The following is a 24,087-nucleotide window of genomic DNA, read 5'->3' on the forward strand; positions in this document are numbered from 1 at the left end:
AAAAACACTATAGTATTTACTAGAGTAATTTTACTTTAATATTCTACAATTTACTGTAGTATCTTTACTATAGAATGGTTCAAAACACTACAGTATTTACTAGAGTAATTTTACTTTAATATTCTACAATTTACTGTAGTATCTTTACAATAGAATGGTTCGAAAACACTATAGTATTTACTACAGTAATTTTACTGTAATATACTACAATTTACTGTAGTATCTTTACTATAGTATGGTTCAAAAACACTATAGTATTTACTAGAGTAATTTTACTATAATATTCTACAATTTACTGTAGTATCTTTACTATAGTATGGTTCAAAAACACTATAGTATTTACTAGAGTAATTTTACTTTAATATTCTACAATTTACTGTAGTATCTTTACTGTAGTATGGTTCAAAAACACTATAGTATTTACTACAGTAATTTTACTGTAATATTCTACAATTTACTGTAGTATCTTTACTATAGTATGGTTCAAAAACACTATAGTATTTACTACAGTAATTTTACTGTAATTTTACTATAATAAACTATTAGAGGCATATTAATTATTATTTTTATATCACCTAGACAGCGCGCATAGAGCGCTCCCTCTATAATCACTGAAAGCTGAACGCATCTCCCGTTATATTAATCAGTGAAGCGATGAATCTCTAATGTCTACACTTCGAGAGGATTAGCACACGTGCAGAACTCACACACACACTCCAGCGGTGAGTGGATGCTCACTTCAACACCTGTGATTGGCCACTGCGTTCAAGACATCAACAGACATGTCTGTGATTGGCCACTGCGTTCAAGACATCAACAGACATGGTACTTTTTCCATGAATAAAATGATTTGGTTTTGATCTATAAATCGCTGTTGTCTTCTTGCGGCGCATATATTGTGACTTATCAACAGATTATGAAGCCAGGGGAGCATGACATTTTCCTCACATGCTCATCTGCAGGCTTTATAGTGTTCAGAGACGTGCTGTTCCTGACCACATTAATACAACTATGGCCACTATTAACCGTGTTTGTGCATCTGACGTTATTTTTAGTAGACTTATTTAAATGGTCTTGGAGTTAGGATCTAATTATTTTTACAGATCCCTTTTTTGCAAAGTGTCAATGAAAATGGTCATATAACAGATGGGAAGTTCTGCTTCTGCCCCACAGTTCAGTTCTCTTGTCTTGTCTTGTTTGATGCAGTGCAGTAACTGGTTTTAAAGTTATGCTCTTTGTCAGTGTTGGGGAAAGTTACTTTGAAAAGTAATGCATTACAATATTGCGTTACTCCCTTAAAAAGTAACTAATTGAGTTACTTAGTTACTTTTTAAAAAAAATTTAATGTGTTGCGTTACTTTTGCTTTACTTTTGCGTTACTTCTGCATTACTTTTGCATAACTTTTGCATTACTTTTGCATTACTTTTGCATTGCTTTTGTGTTACTTTTGCATAACTTTTGCATTACTTTTGCATTACTTTTGCATTGCTTTTGTGTTACTTTTGCATTACTTTTGCATTACTTCTGCATAACTTTTGCATTACTTTTGTATTACTTTTGCATTACTTTTGCGTTACTTTTGCATTACTTTTGCATAACTTTTGCATAACTTTTGCATTACTTCTGCATAACTTTTGCATTACTTTTGTGTTACTTTTGCATTACTTTTGCAGTACTTTTGCGTTACTTTTGCATTACTTTTGCATAACTTTTGCATTACTTTTGCATAACTTTTGCATTACTTCTGCATAACTTTTGCATTACTTCTGCATAACTTTTGCATTACTTTTGTGTTACTTTTGCATTACTTTTGCGTTACTTTTGCGTTACTTTTGCATTACTTTTGCGTTACTTTTGCATTACTTTTGCATAACTTTTGCATAACTTTTGCATTACTTCTGCATAACTTTTGCATTACTTTTGTGTTACTTTTGCATTACTTTTGCATTACTTTTGCGTTACTTTTGCATTACTTCTGCATTACTTTTGCATTACTTTTGTGTTACTTTTGCATTACTTTTGCATTACTTTAGCGTAACTTTACTTTTGCATTACTTTTGCATAGCTTTTGCGTTACTTTTGCCTTTTGCATTACTTTTGCGTTACTTTTGCATTAATTTTGCATTACTTCTGCATAACTTTTGCGTAACTTTTGCGTTACTTTTGCCATAGGCGTAATTCTATGGGGGGACAGGGGGACACGTCCCCCCCAATTTTCAAAGAAGGACAATTTGTCCCCCCCAATATTTGATCATACTGTATGATTATGCGGGCAATATCGATGTGATTGCAAATACGTCTTTCTTTCCAGCTCCGAAAATATAAAATCCCGGCAGATCCATTTCCCAAATCCATTTGACTGGCCTTACACTATACACTAACAAAACCTATTTCTCCTGAAATCCATGTCATGTTTTCCCTATACCTTTAGTAGCTCGACGGACAAGTAGCCTGATAAAACGTAATTAACAAAAATAGGGAATCACCAAAATGCAAGAATGATTCTGCATTCATTACTGTAAAGCCGCGTTTCCACCGCAGGAACTTTACCCCGGAACCAGGAACTTTGGGGGGGAACTCGGTGTGTTTCGACCGCAGGAACCAGGGTCTAAATGAAGTTCCGGGTAAATATTTCCCCCTCCAAACGGCCCTGCTTGCGAGGTGGGACTTTTGAAAAGTTCCCGAACTTTCGAGGGTGGGACTTGGGCACTGAACATGCTGATTGGTTGAGCTCTCGCAGCATTTTATTTCGACCGCCATTTTTAAAAGTCTTTTGCGAGGTGGGTTTTGCATTCAGTAAACATTTTGCTTGCAATGGAGTTCAACAAAAAATACGACCGATGGACCGACGACGAGGTTCAGGCTTTATTGAGTATATACGCGGAGGAGGACATCCAGCGGGAACTGGAAACGGTGACCCGCAATGAAAAGGTATACCTGAAGATTTCGAGTCGGTTATGCGAGCTGGCATTCTTCACACTGGAAAACAATGCAGAGAGAAGTTAAAGAAATTAAAACAAGATTACAAGAAATTAAAGGATCATAACAACCGGAGCGGTTCCGACCGGCGTATCAACAAGTGGTATGACCGCCTGGACGCGTTGCTGGGACACAGACCATCCTTTTCTGGCGCAGCGGTAACGAAAGACTTGGCTAGTGCGTTGTTGGAAACCATCCAGGAATCCGAGTGGGTTGAAGGTAAATATCTCATCTTGGTATCATCTATTAAACTCGTTGCAGTGTTTGAACACGTTGCAGTAACTTTTTTTTTCAACGTGCTTTTCCAGACGTAACGAGTGGCCCTGATGAATTGCAGGCAACGGAGACCAGCGTGTTTTCCCCCGCGGTCACCAGTAGCCCGCGTCCCGTGTCTCCTGCCGAAACACACACACGCCGAGGTATGAAGCTGACAAAAATGTGTATATATTTAAAAACTGATTCGTAATCCTTAATGGTTTTGAGTAGTTTTGTTGTTTTGAATTGTAAACTTAAATTGCCCATGATAAAAATTTTACACTGGGCATTGTTCAAACTGGGCAAACAATTGTTCATTATTTGTGGTGAAAACACTTTAAAATAATTAATTGATGGTTTCTATTGTTTCATGGTTGCCTTGTGTATTAATGTCCATGTGTTTCTTTGCAATTTTTCTACTTAGGGAAAAGGAAAAGGGACTGTGACATTCTTGATGCACTGAGGGACATGGAGGAGGCTAACCGGGCCGTCCTGCAGCATGGACAAGAACAGCGTGATCAATATATAAGTGGCGATTGACAGTGAATGATAATGTATAATGAACGTTGACGATCGCGCAGCCTCTCGAGGAGAAATCGAAACATATGCTCCGCTCACACAGAGAAACTCAGTAACACACTGCCGTAAATATGTAGAAATGTGGAGTTTATTTATATTTATAACATGATACAGTTGCAATGTCACATTACCAAGAGTGCTGTTTTCCTGAATAACATCACGACTGAAAACGTCACGCTGATTTCAAATGACAGCTCCATAAACAATTATTAACATTAAGTCACTTACATTTTGATGCAATATTGAGTGTTTTTGTTCTATTTCAGCAGCGAAAATAGTTCCAAAAGATCACAGCAGAACGAGTGTCACCGCAACAGCGTGTGTTAGTGAATGATTCAGCGTTTTGAATGAATCTATAGAATCAAAGATTCAATGAACTATTCGTAAACGACCGCCTCATTCTTGAATGAATCAGCGTTTGAACAAATCGACTCAATGACTCGCTCATTCAGACGGTCACAGCGCCACCTACTGGTGCTTTACTTTCATCTTTCCAACATTTCTTATTTGTATATTCAAAAAATATTTAAAACAATCTCATAACATTATTTAATGCAGTTGTAATTTTTCAGTGTAAATTATTTAATTTTACTGGTAACAGCCAGTGTCATCTTCTAATTTAATTTATTGATACAATTTAAGAATATAAAAGGAAATCTGAATCATAGCCTATATTTAATAAGATTAGGGGAAAATGCCCTTTATAAAAGGTAAAAATATCACAAATATGCATATGTCAAAACACTGGTGAGAATATTGCTTCAGAATAAATGTTATTTACAACACACACACAAAAAAATATTTTGTATTGCCGATTACAGCCGATGCTGTAATCATTACAGGGTGAGTATACGTTGGTTTGACGATCAGATGTAAGAAAATTCCTTGTTGTGTTACACAATTACAAACATTCAAACTCTGACTTTTATTTTATTTTGATTAAAAAAATGTGTGCATGCGCCACCACAACAAGTCCCACAGCTGCCCCCCCCCCCCAATGTGTGATTGACAATTTCGCCCTTGACTTTTGCATTACTTCTGCATAACTTTTGCGTTACTTTTGCATTACTTTTGCATAACTTTCGCGTTACTTTTGCGTTACTTTGGCATTACTTTTGCATTATCTTGTGTTACTGTTGCGTTACTTTTGCATTACTTTTGCATTACTTTTGCGTTACTTTTGCATAACTTTTGCGTTACTTTTGCATTACTTTTGCAATACTTCTGCATAACTTTTGCGTTACTTTTGCATAACTTTTGTGTTACTTTTGCGTTACTTTTGCATTACTTTTGCGTTACTTTTGCATTACTTTTGCATTACTTTTTCATTATTTTTGCATAACTTTTGCATTACTTTGCATGAATTCTGTGTCAATGATATTACGGTACCAATATTCATTTGAGTAACTTTTATCAAGGTAGTTTGACTGTGCATGTCAACATCAGCAACAGCTGTGGCGTTTGTGTCCTGATGGCAGATTTATAAAGCTGATGTTTTGCTTGCTAGAGTACATGTCTGAGCAAATGTATTCGTAATGTCAGTATTCTCTGAGCTTTGTGACAGCAGGCCCTTTGATTTTACAGAGGGAAGAGAAGTATACAATGGCAAACCCCCAAATTATTAAAAGTAAACAGAGTGTTTATTTTTATCTCAGCCTGTGCCTTGCATCAGGAATTGGGTCTGTTTGGGGAATTTCCCCTCGAGGTAACAAATATATATTTTTATCTTTTAAAAACAACATTGCTACATACACATACTACTTTCACATGTCAGTGCATTAAATAGTGTAAATCAAAGCTTTTATTGACTCTGGACTGTTTATTGACTGATTGAGTTCAAGAACAGTCATGAAGACTTCAGACGTGGAGAAAATGCCAAAGGTGTTTTAAATGCGAGACCAAAAAAACTGCTTTGACTGCGAGTAAGGAATGCAAGACCTGTCGCTCTGAGGCTTTGTGACAGCAGGCCCTTTGATTTTACAGAGGGAAGAGAAGTATACAATGGCAAACCCCCAAATTATTAAAAGTAAACAGAGTGTTTATTTTTATCTCAGCCTGTGCCTTGCATCAGGAAGTGGGTCTGTTTGGAGAATTTCCCCTCGAGGTAACAACAAGTATATATTTTTATCTTTTAAAAACAACATTGCTACATTCACATGTCAGTGCATTATATAAATATTGTAAATCAAAGCTTTTATAGACTCTGGACTGTTTATTGACTTCAGACGTGGAGAAAATGCCAAAGATGTTTTAAATGCAAGTCCAGAAAAACTGCTTTGACTGCAGTTAGTGAGCAAGGAATGCAAGACCTGTCGCTCTGAGCCTGAAAACACACACACACACGAGACCGCTTCAGCTCGTCTGACCTGATGTGTGCGTGTGTGTGTGTGTGTGTGTGTGTGTGTGAGAGAGATCAATGAAGAAATCAGGCACATTTATTCACATGAATCTATTTACACTGAACATCCAGTATTCCGCAGAAACATATGTACTGCTAATGATTAATTATCTGTCAAAAATAATGATAAAAATAATAATAATTGTAAAAGCACGAAGACTTGTATACGTGGTGGGCGTGGCCTCTCAGATGACGTCACACGCAGAACCGCAGCCTGTGGTGTGTCGCTAGGATACCGTGAACGCTCCCGGTGCCGGAGTTCCTCTTTTACCGAGGATGAGTTATGGAGGAATAACCGAGGGAAACGGTAGGAATCCTGTCACGTGTGTCTCAGACTGTTGTATAAACCCATCGCAGCTCTTAATCTCACAGCTGTGCTTACACACTCTCCTCAGTTCCTCTTATCAAACTTACTCCGAGCCAACACACAGTTCTCGTTTGCATCTGTAAATCTATTTGCTCAGTCAGAGATTAATGTGTAACATATTCAGATATGAGTTCAGACGATGATACATAATGCATCATATTATTATGGAAAATGTAATTCGTTTTAGCTCAAGATGGAATATAAGGCCTTGTTGAATTATTATATTAAATTATTTTCTTTAATTATTGTAATAAAGATATATATAGTTCAGCTAACTTTAAGAAGAGCATATGGTGAAGAGAACAGGTTATAGTTTATTGGTTTACAGGAGCTGTGCACATTAATAAACATGAGTGTGTATTAAGTGTATTCCTTGACAGAAATGTTAAAAAGTCAAACAAGAACAGAGCATCAGATATAACACACATAAAAGAGAAAGAAAGAAAGAGAGAGAGAAAAAAAAACAGCAAAATGGGATCAAATATATCAAATAAAAGCACAGGTACATGATCCCACATGGAAAAAATACACTAACAGAAGATTTTATGTAAACATATATTGTGCTAAGAGGTAAAACAGAGCAGAATATGAAGATACTAATGTTAACAGTGCTGATTAGTAACTAATCTTTGTTTTTAGATTGAATGTAAAAGACCCATATGTGTCCAGACTCCTCATATTGTTTATGGGATGGAGTTCTGACTGAAATACACACTCTGAGAGGAATAATGTGCAGTTGTCTAATGTTTACATACTGTTTTAATGGGCTGTGTATAGTCTTAAACACAAGACAAATATCTACATATTTGATCAGGTTTTCCCAGCTTAGCAAATTTTATTTTTTAAGTATTGAGTAATGATATGATGAGATTACTGACCTGACTGGACAATATCCTGATTAAAACAACAATAACACAACATCAGCACCAGAAAGATTCTGCTCTCATTAGCAGGGGCGGTTCTTGGCCCTTTTTAGGGGGCTTTAGCCACATTTCAACCATATTTACAGTATCATTATATTATGGAGAGTGATGGAGATCAACATTGTGAACATTAATGTTTTTCTTGTGTTTAGCCTCAGGTATTCCTCACTCATTCACACTCATACTCATTGGTGGTCAAATGTGACCGTACACCTTAACTATTTTTCAATTAAATAAATGTTCTATATTTTAGTTTAATAATATTTATTGAATATTTTGAGGATATCTTTTGGTACTAAATACAATTTGTGCAATAATTATGGTCCATTAATGACCATTTAATGAATTAAAATATTTTTCTTCTAATATTTTCATTATTTATATTACAATTAGTGTAGTAATTAAGGTTAAAATAGAGAATTCCAATGCAAAGAGGCAAATTAGAGTCATTCTGTGGCTGGAAGAATAATAATGTTCATTTGTAATGCCATTACCCACTATAGCCACTTTAATCAAAGAATTGCAGATCATAACTGCTGACTTATTTTTAGGTTTTGCATTTGAATACATATTTAGACATGATCAAACACTAGATTTCTTTAAATGTGAAATTTTTTAATGTTAATAACTTAGATCCTAATATTTGTAATGATACTTATATAAGCAAACACGAGTGAATATTAATGAATGCAAGCAAATATAATTTAACCCAAGAAACGTTTAAAATAGTGCTAAAAGGCAAACTTATTTTTCCTTGTACAGTAGAGTATATACATATGAATACTGAATCAAGATCACCAACCCCAAATAACACATTAACACTTCATAAGCAAGACTGTAAAATTTGTAGTGTTAGGTTTATTTAAACTAAAGTAATTCAGATACGAGCACATTTGTGCTATCCTTTCTATCAACATTCTGCAATACACACCGTAACACTCAGTAGTGTTATCAGCAGTGAGGGCTAAACCCCCTAAGGGTGAAATCCTAGAACCGCCCCTGCTCATTAGTGTAAGTGGCGATCGATAGTGGAAAATAATATATAATATATAATGTACTGATGGTAAGGTTGTGCAGTTGAGAAGAAATGGAAACAAATGAGCGCCACTCACACTGAGAAACTTTTTATATCTATAACACATGATAGAGTTAAGCCACATCACACGACCAAGAGCGCTGAAAACATCACGACTGATTTCATTTCATCGTCACACTCATTCAGACGGTCACCTACTGGTCATGCTTTTTTTTTAAAGGTAAAACAAATATCATAAATATGCAGATAGGAAATGTGTCAACGCTGAACACTAATGCTTCAGAATAAATGATATTTACAACACTATTTTCTTCCAGACAAGCGAATGGCTTCCCCTGGACGCTGGAGCGCTGGAACACCAGGCCTGGACTTCACCAGGTCATGACCCACTGGTTTATGTTATTGGGGAAAAACTGCACAAGCAAAATCAGTCATTCATATTTCATTCGTTTGCAGTTTTGAAGCCCAAGAAGAGGCGAAAGAGAAGGAAGAGCCCAACCCGTCTGCATACCACGAGCAGATCAGAAGGCATCTGGAGAAGTGGCAGAAGTGCTGATTTACCTTCATTCTGCGGTGTGTGTTGTTCTGATTTACTCTAACGCTGGTCTTTTCACAGGAATACTGCGACTCCGGCTCAGCTGGACGCCTTCAAGAGCTCAATGAGACGCTCACAGCGGACACATGTCTCACTGCAGGAGGTTAAATGTACGTGTGTGAGCCATCGCAGCATTAGCCGTGAGAACGCGTGATCTGATGTGTGTGATGTGTTGCAGTGGCCGGTGTGTGTTTGCTGCTGGAGAACGAGGGATATCCCGTACCGCGCCGCTTCCTATCGCTGCTGAAGTACACACTTTTATTTTTACTATTTGAGGATGGCTTTCTATATTCTTTACTCTTAAAGGGACAGTACACACAAAAATGGCATCATTTACTCTCTCTCAAGTTGATCTAAACCTTATTCAGTGATGACAGGATTTTCATTTTTGCGGGAACTATTCCTTTAAAGGGTTAGTTCACCCAAAAATGTAAATTGTGTCATTAATGACTGAGCCTCATGTGGTTGGACACCCGTCAGACCTCCGTTCATCTTCAGACACAAATGAAGATATTTTAGTGTAAATCTGATGCTCTGAAAGGCCTCCATTGGCTCAACTTTACACTCTCAAGACCCTTAAAAGAGACTAAAGACTAAAGTTACAAAGTCCATCTCACTACAGCGGCTCTACAATAACTTTATGAAGACGAGAATAGTTTCTGTGCGCAAAAACACCCTAAATAACGACTTATATAGTGATGACGATTTCAAAACATGGCATCATGAAGCTTTGAAGCGTTATGAATCAATGAACCGAATCATGATTCGGATCGCGTGTCAAACCGCCAAACTGCTGAAATTTGGCGATTCAAACCGCTGAATCGACTCACTGATTCATAACGCTCTGAACCGCTGAATCGACTCACTGATTCATAACGCTTCGAAGCTTCATGAGGCCGTGTTTTGAAATCGTCATCACTATGTAAGTCGTTATTTAGGGTTTTTTTGCGCACAAAAACTATTCTCGCCGATTTATAAGGTTATTTTAGGCCAATGGAGGCCTTTCAGAGCCATCAGATTTTAACTAAAATATCTTCATTTCTGTTCAAGATGAACGGAGGTCTGACGGGTGTCCAACCACATGAGGGTAAGTAATTAATGACAGAATTTTCATTTTTGGGTGAACTAACCCTTTAAAGGGACAGTGCACACAAAAATGGGATCATTTACTCTCCCTCAAGTTGATCTAAGCCTTATTCAATGATGACAGGATTTTCATTTTTGCGAGAACTATTCCTTTAATATTTACTAAATGTTCCTCTTTATTTTGTCTAATATATTCACTTCTTACACACCCTTAAAGGATGAGTTCACTTCAGATGATTTCCTCACCCCATCTGATCCCAGATGATCATGTGTTTCTTTCTTCAGTGGAAAAGAAATTAAGTTTTTTGAGGAAATCATTCCAGGATTTTTCTGCTCATAATGGACTTCAATGGGAACCAACGGTTGAAGGTCCAAATCACTGCCGTTTCAGAGGCTCTACACGATCCGCCTACGTCACGCATGACCTTTCCAACATGATTACGAAATGCATGGCGCAGCGCAAGACAAGCATCCGTGGTTTAAAAGTGTATAAATGTGTGTTTGTGTTGTAAATGTGGCGATGGTTTCTCTAGATCAGACTCTATTCCTCGTCTGGGATCGGTCAGAGCCTCTGAAGCCCTTCCTCTGAAACTGCAGTGATCTGGGGCCTCATTTATAAACGTTGCGTACGCACAAAAGAAGGCGTACGCCGCTCTCTATGCAATAATTGGTATTTATAAAAAGCAAACTTGACGGGAAAATGTGCGGTCCTTCACGCAAGCTCTGACCCAGGCGTACGCACAAAAACGGGTTAAATGAGAAAACGATGGAAAAAAGATGGAAGAAACACGTGAAAGTGTGTGAAACTGTAGACCGTTGTGTAAAACAAATGGCTATACTGACTCTCATAAATGACTTGAAGACTTCACAAAGCAAGTCTTACAATTAACAGCCTACACGAACACCCGTTTGATCGAAGATCTGCAGCGTAAAACAAACAAAATCAAACGAAAATTACAACAGAAATGCAAATTAACACATATTTGCGAAAAATGTTCTGCAATAATATTGGCATGTTATGCAATTCATCCTCATAAATAACATGGTAAACAGAACGAAATAATGTAGCCTACAAAACTGATATTCTCGTCATTGTGTCTGTCTGGCGGAGCAGATATAGATGCAATTAGATAGACAGATAGATAATTAGGGAGATATAAAGTTGTTTTCATAGTAAAAATTTCTTCATCAGCTACGGAATCATGGTATTCATGCATATGCCTTTAGTTTGTTTTATTTTTGATAAAGTAACGTATGACGTATGTCTCTCAACCATTCAGAAAACTGCAAGAAATTACATTTGCACTGAACTATTTCCCATTTCCACGTAGATAATAGGGATAGGGATTAATAGGGATCCCCCAATAATTGCCCCAGTCTCTCATCAAGAGGCTCAGCTCCGGTGTCCCCTTTCCCCACCCGTGGCAGATACACTCTGGCGATGGAGCGCTAGACGCTTTTTTGCCTCGACTTTGATGTCCGACCATTTCTTTTTTATTTCGGCCACGGTCCGAGGTTGTGAGGCTACAGCATTTACGGCGTCTGCAAACTTTTGCCACTCAAGTGCCTTTTTGGCATTAGTAATGCCCACACTGTGCCCTCCAAAACAACACTTTTCTCCTCTTTTCCATCTCGCCAACGATAACTTCTACTTCACATTGAGTGAAGTTACGTTTTTTTGATTTCCTCTCTGTGTTTGCCATGATTTCACAATCGATGAATATTAACTTGTGGGCGTTTCACAGACTATTTATGGGCAACTATGGGCGTGACATGAAGCCGCAAAAGCTGCGCTACATTTAGAATTGATTGTGATTTATTAAGGGAAAACAGTGTAGGATGTGCGTGCGCACGGTTTTATAAATCTGAATATTTCTGTGCGTACGCACGTCCTATGTTTCATCCGTACGCCACTTCTGACACAAATCCTACGCAAAGTTTTATAAATGAGGCCCCAGGACCTTCAGCCGTTGGTTCCCATTGAAGTCCATTATGAGCAGAAAAATCCTGGAATGACCCTCAAAAAACTGAAGAGAGAAATACACGAACATCTGGGATGGGATGGAGTGAAGTGTATGGCAAGCCAAAGTGTTCATATACGCTTGGGCGGACGTCTGATTGCGCACTGACACGGCAAAAGTGTGCGATTTTACAGCAAAACGTGCGTCCTTGATGTGTGATTTACCACAAAAAAGAGTGTTAGTGCTATTTCCAGACTATCAGCACGATTGCAAAATGTGATGTTAATTTTATATAACAGATAAACAATAAGTCTTGACCATTTTTATACACAATGTTGTCATTATATATATTTTTTTTATTATTATTATTTTTTTATATAGTTTTTGCTCTATTTTTCCAACAAAATAGATTCAAACAAAGCAGAAAAGTTGCATCTCTCAGCAATGTTTCGTTCTGGGATAATTCACCATTTATGAACAGTCGGTTTGAACGAATTAGCCGCCAACTACTGGCAGTTTTATAGTTTCATATAGGCCTGGAATAATTACATTTTTTCCCAACATTTCATATTTCTATTAAAATATTATATTTAGAACATAAATCTAAAAATCTCATTACATTATTTAGGCAATTTTAATTACAGTGTAAGTGGATTTTGATAAATGGTAAGATGGATTTTGTTGATACTGATTTCATTTAATTCTTATAATAGCCATATAGTGTATCGTGGTAAATAGATACACTATGGCTGTTATGATACAATATTATATATAACGTGCAGCACTGATACACTGTTATGGTACACTACACACATAGATACACTATGGTAATTACTTAAAAACATGGTCAACAATATGTAACTTTACTTTATAAGAGGTGTGCCCTAAAAAGTGAGCATGCAATCTTGAGAACACCAAGGAAAGCGCACGTTCTTTAGTCTGTTTGGATCCTTCAAACACAAGTTTGCACTGCCTGTTTGGTTGAATAACGTGCGTTTTGTCCAACTCAAAGCGTGTGTCCTCGACGCGTGATTTACCATATAAGCTGAATGGTCTGGGGTCATGGATAACGCACGTTTTTTAAATAGCAAATCACGTGTCGAGGACGTGCGCTTTGATATAAAAACGCGGGTCGGAAACGACCGTTTTCTGTGACCCCAAAGCGCATTTTTTGGTAAATCACGCACCAAGGACGCACTTTTTGCTGTAAAATCGCACACTTTTGGTGTGTCAATGCGCAATCAGACGCCCGCCCAAGCGTATATGAACTCTTTGGCTTGCTATAGAAGTGAACTCATGCTTTAGCTGAAGTCAGTAGTAAAAGCTGATTGTAGTTCTATCAGTGCAGCTCTGAGCCTCTTCTGTCCTCATACCCGCAGGAGTAAAGAGCTGGATGGGTTTCTGGCCAACCTCCTGCTCTACTTCTCCTGCTTCTTTGAGAAGAGAGCTCTGGAGATGAGACCAGCGTCTCTCATGGGGTGAGTCTGAGCCGTATGAAGCATGAGATTATTCTAGGAGCACAATAAAGAAGTGTGTGTGTGTGTTTCAGAGAGGACAGCGGCAGCGAGAGGTGGGCGGCAGCGGAGCGGCTGGATCTGGCCCTGCGGGAGCTCGGCCTGACGTACTCGCGGCTGCTGCTGGGCGAAGCTCCGCCTCCAGCGCGCCTCATGGCCTGTGATAGGTCAGATCAGTGTGAAGCCATCCCAGCCCATTATGAAATCCGGTGGCATCACTCACATAAGGAGAATCTTCACAGATTCTCTCAAATCTCAAACATACACACACACACAACATACTAAGATTTACATGCCAGGACGAGCACCTCCCGTGATGTAAACATGTACACAGATTCTCTCTTTTTCTCCGATTCTCGGGAAATCCGGGATAACTCGGCCTATAACTCCTGTAGTGTGAGCGCGGCTTGAGCCATGTGATGAATCAGAGCATGTTTGAGGAAACGATGAGCCTGGTTTGTGTCCACAGGTTCAAGGTGTCGTCCACTCACAGTGACATTCAGCTGGATGAGGTTTGTGCTAAACATGTGATTCCTCCAAAACGTTTATGTTCCAGGAGTTCTCCATCATGACGCGAGTGTGTGTTCTGTGCCTCAGTGTCTCTACAGCTTCTGCAGCTATGCTGTATGGGTGACCTTCGAGAGGCGGGACCTGAAGGGCATCCAGGTGGAGATCAGCCGCTTGTTCCGCTCGGACAGCTTTAACCCCGCCCTGAATCAGTCTGAGGATGTGGACCCTCAACGGACAGCTCTGAATAACAGGTAGATGCACTTTTATGATGGACAGATGCACTTTTATGATGGATGGATGCACTTTTATGATGGAAGGATGATGCACTTTTATGATGGTGCCCCCATGGGGCCCGGCCGGGCTCAGCCCGAAGGAGTGACGTGGGGCCGCCCTCCTGTGGGCTTACCACCTGCAGGAGGGAGCGTAAGGGGCCAGTGCATAGTGAATCGGGCGACAGTCGAGGGCGAGGCCCCCGACAACCCGATCTCTGGACACGGAATCTGGCTTTATGGACGTGGAATGTCACCTCGTTGGTGGGGAAGGAGCCTGAGCTTGTGCGGGAGGTCGAGAGGTACCGACTAGAGAGTCGGGCTCACCTCCACGCACTGCTTGGGCTCTAGAACCACACTTCTTGAGAGAGGCTGGAGTCTCTACCACTCTGGAGTTGCCCATGGTGAGAGGCAGAGGGCTGGAGTGGGTTTGCTTATAGCCCCCCAGCTCAGCCGCCATGTGTTGGATAGGGGGACTACAGGGGGATCACACTTCTCAGCCTCCCCGGGAAAGTCTATGCCAGGGTACTGGAGAGGAGAATTCGGCCGATAGTGGAACCTCGGATTCAGGAGGAACAGTGTGGTTTTCGTCCCGGTCGTGGAACACTGGACCAGCTCTATACCCTTTCCAGGGTGCTGGGGGGTTCATGGGAGTTTGCCCAACCAATCCACATGTGTTTTGTGGATTTGGAGAAGGCGTTCGACTGTGTTCCTCGTGGCATTCTGTGGAGGGTGCTCTGGGAGTATGGGGTCGGCGGCCCCTGCTTAGGGCTGTTCGGTCACTGTACGACCAGAGCAGGAGTTTGGTCCGCATTGCCGGCAGTAAGTCAGACTCGTTCCCGGTGCATGTTGGACTCCGGCAGGGCTGCCCTTTGTCACCGGTTCTGTTCATAATTTTTATGGACAGAATTTCTAGGCGCAGCCAAGGGCCGGAGATTGTCCGGAGATTGTCCGGAGATTGTCCGGTTTGGGGACCACACGATTTCCTCGCTGCTTTTTGCGGATGATGTTGTCGTGTTGGCCTCCTCGAGCCAGGACCTTCAGCGTGCACTGGGACGGTTTGCAGCCGAGTGTGAAGCGGCTGGGATGAGGATCAGCACCTCCAAGTCCAAGGCCATGGTTCTCAGTCGGAAAAGGGTGGATTGCCCACTTCAGGTTGGTGGAGAGTTCCTGCCTCAAGTTGAGGAGTTCAGGTATCTTGGGGTCTTGTTCACGAGGGAGGGGAGGATGGAACGGGAGATTGACAGACGGATCGGTGCAGCTTCTGCAGTAATGCGGTCGATGTACCGGTCTGTCGTGGTGAAGAAGGAGCTGAGCTGTAAGGCAAAGCTCTCGATTTACCAGTCAATCTACGTTCCTATTCTCACCTATGGTCATGAGCTGTGGGTCATGACCGAAAGGACAAGATCCCGGATACAGGCGGCCGAAATGAGCTTTCTCCGTAGGGTAACTGGGCGCTCCCTTAGGGATAGGGTGAGAAGCTCGGTCACTCGGGAGGAGCTCAGAGTAGAGCCGCTGCTCCTCCACATCGAGAGGAGCCAGCTGAGGTGGCTCGGGCATCTATATCAGATGCCTGCTGGACGCCTTCTCAGGGAGGTGTTCCAGGCACGTCCCACCCGGAGGAGGCCCCGGGGAAGACCTAGGACACGCTGGAGGGATTATATCTCCCGGCTGGCCCCGGATAAGCGGAAGATGATGGATGGATGGATGGATGGATGGATGCACTTTTATGATGGATAGATGCACGTTTATGATGAATGGATGCACTTTTATGATGGATAGATGCACTTTTATAATGGATGGATGCACTTTTATGATGATGGATCCACTTTTATGATGGATGGATGCACTTTTATGATGGATGGATGGATGGATGGATGGATGGATGGACTTCTATGATGATAGATGCACTTCTATGATGGATAGATGCACTTTTATGATGGATGGATGCACTTTTATGATGGATAGATGCACTTTTATGATGGATGGATGCACTTTTATGATGGATGGATGGCTACAGTCACTGCCATCATAATGCTCGGAAGAGTCAGGGCATTTATTAATATAACTCTGATTGTGTTCGTCTAAAAGAAGAATGTCATATACACCTAGGATGACTTGAGGGACAGTAAATCATGGGGTAATTTTCATTTTTGGGTGAACTGTCCCTTTAGTGAGGATGTTTTAGAGGTTTGATAGGTGTTGCAGGTTCAACAATATCTGTACTTTTACTGGCCCATCTCTCACTCTCTGTCTCCTGACATTTAACCCAGGAAGTCAGCCCGGCGCCCAGCCCTGAACAAGATCCTGAGCCAGTGTTCCCCTCTGATGGTCTCTCTGCTGCCCACTCCGCAGGAGAACGCCCCACACCTGTTCAGGCGCATCAGACGCGGTGAAGTGCCCTCGACTGACCGCTGGGATTCTGAGGCTCTGATGGAGGGGCTGACACAGCAGCTGAAGTCTCTTAGGTAAAACTCTTATGAATTATGAACTGCTGTAATGAAACGCAGACTGTGTCTATTTCGCTAGTCTCTGTGGCCTGACTGTATCATCTGCCTTTTGCCTTTAGCTTTGGCATTCTTGGAAAGCCTTTGAGCCAATTCAGCTGGAAGACACTGAAGCCTCAGGATGGCCAGAGTGAAGAGGAGGAAGACGAGGTGAACCCTGACCCACACGTACACATCAGGAGCAGGAAAACCTCTGTCACGGGCCGAAGGTCACTGACCACAACTGGAGATGGACGCAGCCGCTCCAGGAGAGTTGACTTAGTCTCCAGAGCAACCACTGAAGCAGTGTCCTCAGACACAGAGTAAACACATCTGGCTGATGCTTTAGGATAGAACCAGCTGTTAATGTAACCTCACCTCTACCGTGTTTGGTGTCTGCGAAGTTGTCCTCTAAAGATCTGAATGATTGTGTATATGATATGTCAATACCTGTGCAACATATTAGTATTAAAAGAATCTTCAATAGTTCCTTCATCAGCAACCACTCCAGTTACATATACACTCACCTAAAGGATTATTAGGAACACCTGTTCAATTTCTCATTAATGCAATTATCTAATCAACCAATCACATGGCAGTTGCTTCAATGCATTTAGGGGTGTGGTCCTGGTCAAGACAATCTCCTGAACTCCAAACTGAATGTCGGAATGGGAAAGAAAGGTGATTTAAGCCATTTTGAGCGTGGCATGGTTGTTGGTGCCAGACGGGCCGGTCTGAGTATTTCACAATCTGCTCAGTTACTGGGATTTTCACGCACAACCTTTTCTAGGGTTTACAAAGAATGGTGTGAAAAGGGAAAAACATCCAGTATGCGGCAGTCCTGTGGGAGAAAATGCCTTGTTGATGCTAGAGGTCAGAGGAGAATGGGCCGACTGATTCAAGCTGATAGAAGAGCAACTTTGACTGAAATAACCACTCGTTACAACCGAAGTCTGCAGCAAAGCATTTGTGAAGCCACAACACACACAACCTTGAGGCGGATGGGCTACAACAGCAGAAGACCCCACCGGGTACCACTCATCTCCACTACAAATAGGAAAAAGAGGCGACAATTTGCACCAAAATTGGACAGTTGAAGACTGGAAAAATGTTGCCTGGTCTGATGAGTCTGGATTTCTGTTGAGACATTCAGATGGTAGAGTCAGAATTTGGCGTAAACAGAATGAGAACATGGATCCATCATGCCTTGTTACCACTGTGCAGGCTGGTGGCGGTGGTGTAATGGTGTGGGGGATGTTTTCTTGGCACACTTTAGGCCCTTTAGTGCCAATTGGGCATGGTTTAAATGCCACGGCCTACCTGAGCATTGTTTCTGACCATGTCCATCCCTTTATGACCACCATGTCCCCATCCTCTGATGGCTACTTCCAGCAGGATAATGCACCGTCACAAAGATCCAATCATTTCAAATTGGTTTCTTGAACATGACAATGAGTTCACTGGACTAAAATGGCCCCCACAGTCACCAGATCTCAACCCAATAGAGCATCTTTGGGATGTGGTGGAATGGGAGCTTCGTGCCCTGGATGTGCATCCCACAAATCTCCATCAACTGCAAGATGCTCTCCTATCAATATGGGCCAACATTTCTAAAGAATGCTTTCAGCACCTTGTTGAATCAATGCCACGTAGAATTAAGGCAGTTTTGAAGGCCAAAGGGGGTCAAACACAGTATTAGTGTGTGTTCCTAATAATCCTTTAGGTGAGTGTACAAACGATCTGCTTGAGACAAAGGATCGTAAATCTAAAGCCTAAGAACGATTGGCTCACTGACCCCTCGGAGGAGAGTCCATCCTCAGAGGTTAAAGGCCCTGCACAGATCCCACTCTCTCTTCCTGCTTCTCCTGGTCCTGTGCGTGTGTGGGATTGGAAACCCGGTCCGACCACAACATCTCAAACCATGTACAACTTCCTCAACCATGATGGAGTCATCATATCTTCTTCTGTCAACGCAGAAGAAAACTATTGCAACTTCAACACCATCGACTCACAGAATCACATCAGGAACTTTAGGAAACTGCTTCAACTGCAAAGGCAATACAAGTATTGCATATTCTAACTAATATGAGGGTTAGGATAAGCATTAAAATCCTCCTAACGAGGTGCTTTAAAATAATAAACTGATCTTCTCATGGTTACTTACACTTTATCGCATTTTCTCCATTCCCATGTGTGTGTGACTGTGTGTATGTGTATGTATACAGTAGTTGTGTGTGTGTGATTTAGTTAATAAAACTTGTACACAATACATATTTGGTTCTGGTCTGCTTATAAATCAATGTCAATTTAGCAATTATGATCACAGCTACATGCTAGGAAAGATTTATTCTTCTGTGGCCATGAAATATACCCTTTTCTTATAATGATCAATACTGAGTGTTCGCTGGATGAACTGATTCATTGATTGTAATATTAATTTAAGTACATCAAGTTAATCCGATTAACTGATCTAAATATTCATAATTATTCATAAGTTTTTTTTTTTTTTGAGCTAATTTTCTACAGGTCCTTGAACCAATCTGCTTGCAATCACATGGTTCTCTATAGGGCACAGCTGATTGGTTCCTGACGTATCAGTAGCCAATGAGCAGTTTGAAGTTGAAATAACATGCACATTTATACAGGTTTGTAGAAACTTGAGGGTGAGTAAATGAAGACAGAATTTGCATTTTTGGGTGAACTAACCCTTGGATAAAATTATGTGTGATCAACCTCTCAGCTTAAAAGAAATGATTAGTTCAATTCTCAATTTAAAACATAACAAATCTTCTGGACCCGCTGGCCTGACGTCTGAATTATATACAGCTATACCCCATTCCTTCTGCTAGTGTTTACTAGTGTAAAGTTTATCTAATGCCACTCTTCCTGTGACTCAAGGGCTCATTACTTTGATTCCTAAACCTAAAGACGATTTGCTTATTATTGATAACTGGTGCCCTAAGCCTTTTGAACAATGACTATGAAATAATTGCATCAATTTCGACTAAAAAGTTTTAAAATATCCTGGACTGTATTATTGACGAAACCCAATCAGGGTTCATGAAAAATAGACATATCTCAAATAACATAAGACTTATATTAGATAGATTACTCATATTTAATGAACACAGATAGTTTTATATTATTCTTTCAGTACCATTGCACACAGATGTGAATCGTTTTTGTATTCAATGGATCTTTTTTACAAGAACTGGTTTGACAACAGAATGAAAGTTGTTGGTCAATGATATGAGGAAGGATGGCTTCTCTCATATGCAGAATGTCTCTCTCGGTTTAAAACACCACTTCCTCAAAAATAGTTTTCTACGACTCCATCGGGTTAACATGTGTTATTCAAAATAATAATAGAGCAATTTGCTCTATTTTTCAAAAATAAGTTGTTACTACATGTTATATGTTATTGGAACTTTTTATGAAATGGAAAGAGGATTTGCTGGGATAAGGGGGTTGTTCATTTTAGAAATAAGATTAAAGATGAAACTCATTCACAGATTTTACCCATGCAAATCATTATTTACAAAGGTATAAAAAAAAGATATGTTACAGTCACAAGGTCTCCTTTCACTTCTGCACTTCCCTTCCCAGAAACCTGGTTCCTCTTCTCCGGATCTCTCGAGTCATCAAGACAGTCCATTACACTAAAGTCTCATTTAGTGTCTACTTACCTGTTGAACTGCATATGAACTAACTGTTCCTCTCTGTGTCTGAGTGTATGTTCTGTAACATAGGCCTATTTAAACTCTACTTCCTGAAACAACTCTCGTGAAACTGCCCTGCATTTATTAAGGCATTTTACCTGTTCAGTTATATTGAGGTGTAAGTTACAGAAATTAATGAATAAAAACATTCTGTGTTCTAGACCTCTCTCTCTCTCTCTCTCTCTCTCTCTCTCTCTCTCTCTCTCTCTCTCTGAGGATTGTGGGTAGCGGCGAGAATGTTTGGACTAGAGCACGTTATTTTTGCCGTCTTTGTTTTTTTCCTTAATATTATAATTTGTATTTGAAGTTCAATTGTTTGTTATTTTTGAGCGCTGACTACGGTCAGCGCCGTAATATTGCGCGTAGGTATGGAGTTAGTTTGACTCTCAAACACGGTTGCAAGTGCTCGCCGGATGACTCCTTTACAATTGAGGATGTTCTGATCGCGATCAGCAAACAGTTCGGTGGTTTAAATATTAAATCTGCCTCGAGAATGAACAGAGCGCTTGTTATATTTCTAAAAGAAGTTTCAATGGTTGACGAATTGTTAGAGAAAGGACTTGTTGTGAATGACAACTGGTATTGCCTTTGTCAAACCCTTCTAAGAAAGTTGTACTTTCAAATGTACCCCCGTTCATAAAGGAACAAACTCTGAAAGAAATTCTTGAACAGTATGGAAAACTAACCACTCCGATTAAGATTGTAACAGTATTAGCTGTTACTTTGGTATTTTTTTTCTTCTTACTCACCACTAGGGGGCGCGTGAGCGTTAGAACCTCTTGTATTTAAAAGGGTAGTGGTGTAGAAGAAGTCAGTTTGTTTGGAAGAGGGAAGCATGGTTTTATCCAAGCACCTCCTGCAACATTTATTGGAGTCCTGATTGAGAAACTTTGTTTCCAGTTCAATCATGTAAGTTTTGTTCTTCCTAATGTTGTGCAATTGTTTCAATTTGATGTATATAATATATGAGAGATCTTTTCTTTTTGTAGATGGACTCTTTATATGATGATATACTGAGACCGTTTGAGACATGAGTTGCTAAAGCTCTACTGAAAAGGACATCAAATGGTTTCTAATGGATTGATCTCACTGCATTACTTTGTGGATTACCAAATATCCTAAGTATCAGAATGAGACTCTGTTTATTGTGGATCTCTTTTTTTTGATTGCTGGAAGAGCATTTGAAGGTTTTTGTTTTTGGATTTGGACATCATCCTCAATATTGACTATTTCAACTTTCTTTGTAGTGATTCCATAATTGCTCAGAGAATCACTCAACTACAAGAGTGAACTGATTAGATAGTTTTATTTATTTTCATTTGTTATTCTTTTTCTATTGTTTGAGACTTTCTTTACAGATCATCTGTGTAGATACTGCTTTCATTTGTTGAACTGCTTTTATTTCAATTCATTTTCATATAAATGTATTTTTCTGTTTGTTTCTTCGGTTTCCGAAATTTATATAAAGGTATAAAAAGTTAATTCTTGTCTTTATTGTTTGTGGCTATATACTGGGGAACATATTAAGATTTTGCAGCTATATGTTTTAGTTGGTTGGCCCCTCCTTATTCAGATATATATATCTACATGCCAAGAAAGTGGACAGTGGTTATATAGATGGCGCCCGAACAGGGACCCACAGACTTCATATATGTTGTTGAAAATTTCCCAGTGTGTGTCACAATATAAACCTAACACGCAAATAAATAATTAAAATGGCTAGTCAGGAAGTTTTGGGTGAGGATGAGCCTATACCCAAAACAGATTTCTCATCTGCACCATTTAGCACCCACAGAGAACCACTACGTGAGTTGATTAACACGTTCAGTGACCTGTACCTTGATTCAGAGGAGGAAGACGTGTTCGTGGATGATGGCCCAAAGGAAGTCCACTGTCTACCTCCACCACCACCTGAAATTTATGAGGAACTGACACACCATCCTTCCACTGCTGTTTCAGATATGTTAGAACAACTCACAGAACGTTTCACCAAACTTGAGGAGCGGATTACCGACATCAATCAACGGGTGAGTGAACAAGTTTCCTTCATTGATGTTGAATCACAACGCAAAGCTACAGAAGATAAATTGTTATACCAAATAGACTGTGAGTGCAGCAGAGTGAGAAAACATCTAGAACTTAGCATTCAAGATCTTGGACAGTCAGTGCTAGACTGTTTGAAGAGAAGAGACCAACAATTGGATCAGAGATTACAAGCTTTCCAGCCTTGTATATCCACTCCAATTCAGCCCATGAATACCAGTACTGTTCACAAATCACTGAGAGATCAAACCTACAGCCTTCAGTCAAAAACTCAATCCGTCATGGACAGTTCAAATCAGTACAATCCACCAGTCAAACTTGAGTTCCCTAGTTTCAGCAATAGCCCGGATGAAGATCCTATCTTATTCATCGAACGATGTGAGGAGTATTTCGCTGTTCGACCTTTAAAGAATAGTGAAATTTTGGCTTCTTTAACTGCTGTACTTAAAAGTACTGCAAAAGATTGGTGGATGGCAGAGAAAGGGAATGTCCGTGATTGGAAACAATTTAAAAAATTATTTCTGCAATCTTTTCTCAGTGAGGATTATGAAGAGTTGGCCGTAAGGAAGCTGATGGAGAGGAGACAAGGTGCAAGAGAAAGTTTCAGAGACTTTGCTTTTCACTATCGAGCTCTTTGTTTGAGATGGAAGAAGGACATGTTAGAAAGAGAGGTGGTGCAAGCTATTTTACGTAACTGCAACCCACGGCTTGCTAGCTTGCTACGTGGCAATATAAAAGATGTAGGAGAACTTGTAAAAGTAGGTACACAGATAGAACAAGATTTTTTTGAGTCCAAGAAATACTGGAGTCAAGTTAATGGAGATGAGCAAAAGAAGAGAAATCCTCCAGATCATGATTCACATCGCAAACCGGCAGCAGCCAATACCAGAGTTGTCCAGACTTGCCAAAATTATATGCAACACGACATCAGAAACCTTATCATTCCCATAACCCTACAAGACACACATGTAACTGCTATGGTGGACACGGGCAGTACTTTGTCACTAATCAAAAAGTCATGCTGGAAACAGTTAAGCCGTCAAGAAGTATACCTACCTGGTGGGGGACAAACTTTCCTTTTAGCCAACGGACAACGCCAAACTGCTGTTGGAAAGGTGGTATGGAAGAGTGAAGTGCAGGGTCGTCCAATAGAGCTTATCCTGTATATAATGAATGACACTGACTTAACAGTACCCATCATACTGGGAATGGATTTTCTGTTAAAATCAGGAATGGTCTTGAATTTCAATAATGCTCAGTATGGGTTTTCCCCAATGGAAGGCGCTGAAACACCGGACTTCTTTCCATTTCTTCATCAGGACATCCATTCTACCATTAATTTTTACCTTGCCATACCTTTACAGCC

The 24,087-nt window shown here is 40.2% G+C and overlaps 1 protein-coding gene across 1 annotated transcript; it reads left to right on the top strand.

Annotated features, from left to right (window-relative positions):
• Window positions 1–8,863: 8,863 nt before the first annotated feature.
• Window positions 8,864–17,286, top strand: ppp1r36 (protein phosphatase 1 regulatory subunit 36; the record flags this gene model as incomplete). The annotated part of the gene is made up of 10 exons (XM_079835801.1): window positions 8,864–8,916; window positions 8,995–9,087; window positions 9,155–9,243; window positions 9,312–9,381; window positions 13,560–13,658; window positions 13,730–13,861; window positions 14,164–14,206; window positions 14,292–14,455; window positions 16,747–16,941; window positions 17,043–17,286. The coding sequence occupies 10 exons, from the start codon at window positions 8,864–8,866 to the stop codon at window positions 17,284–17,286; spliced, it is 1,182 nt and encodes a 393-aa protein (XP_079691927.1).
• Between the last annotated feature and the right edge of the window lie 6,801 nt (window positions 17,287–24,087).

Source organism: Gobio gobio (assembly GCF_949357685.1).
Source record: "Gobio gobio genome assembly, chromosome: 14".
Taxonomy (NCBI): Eukaryota; Metazoa; Chordata; class Actinopteri; order Cypriniformes; family Gobionidae; genus Gobio; species Gobio gobio.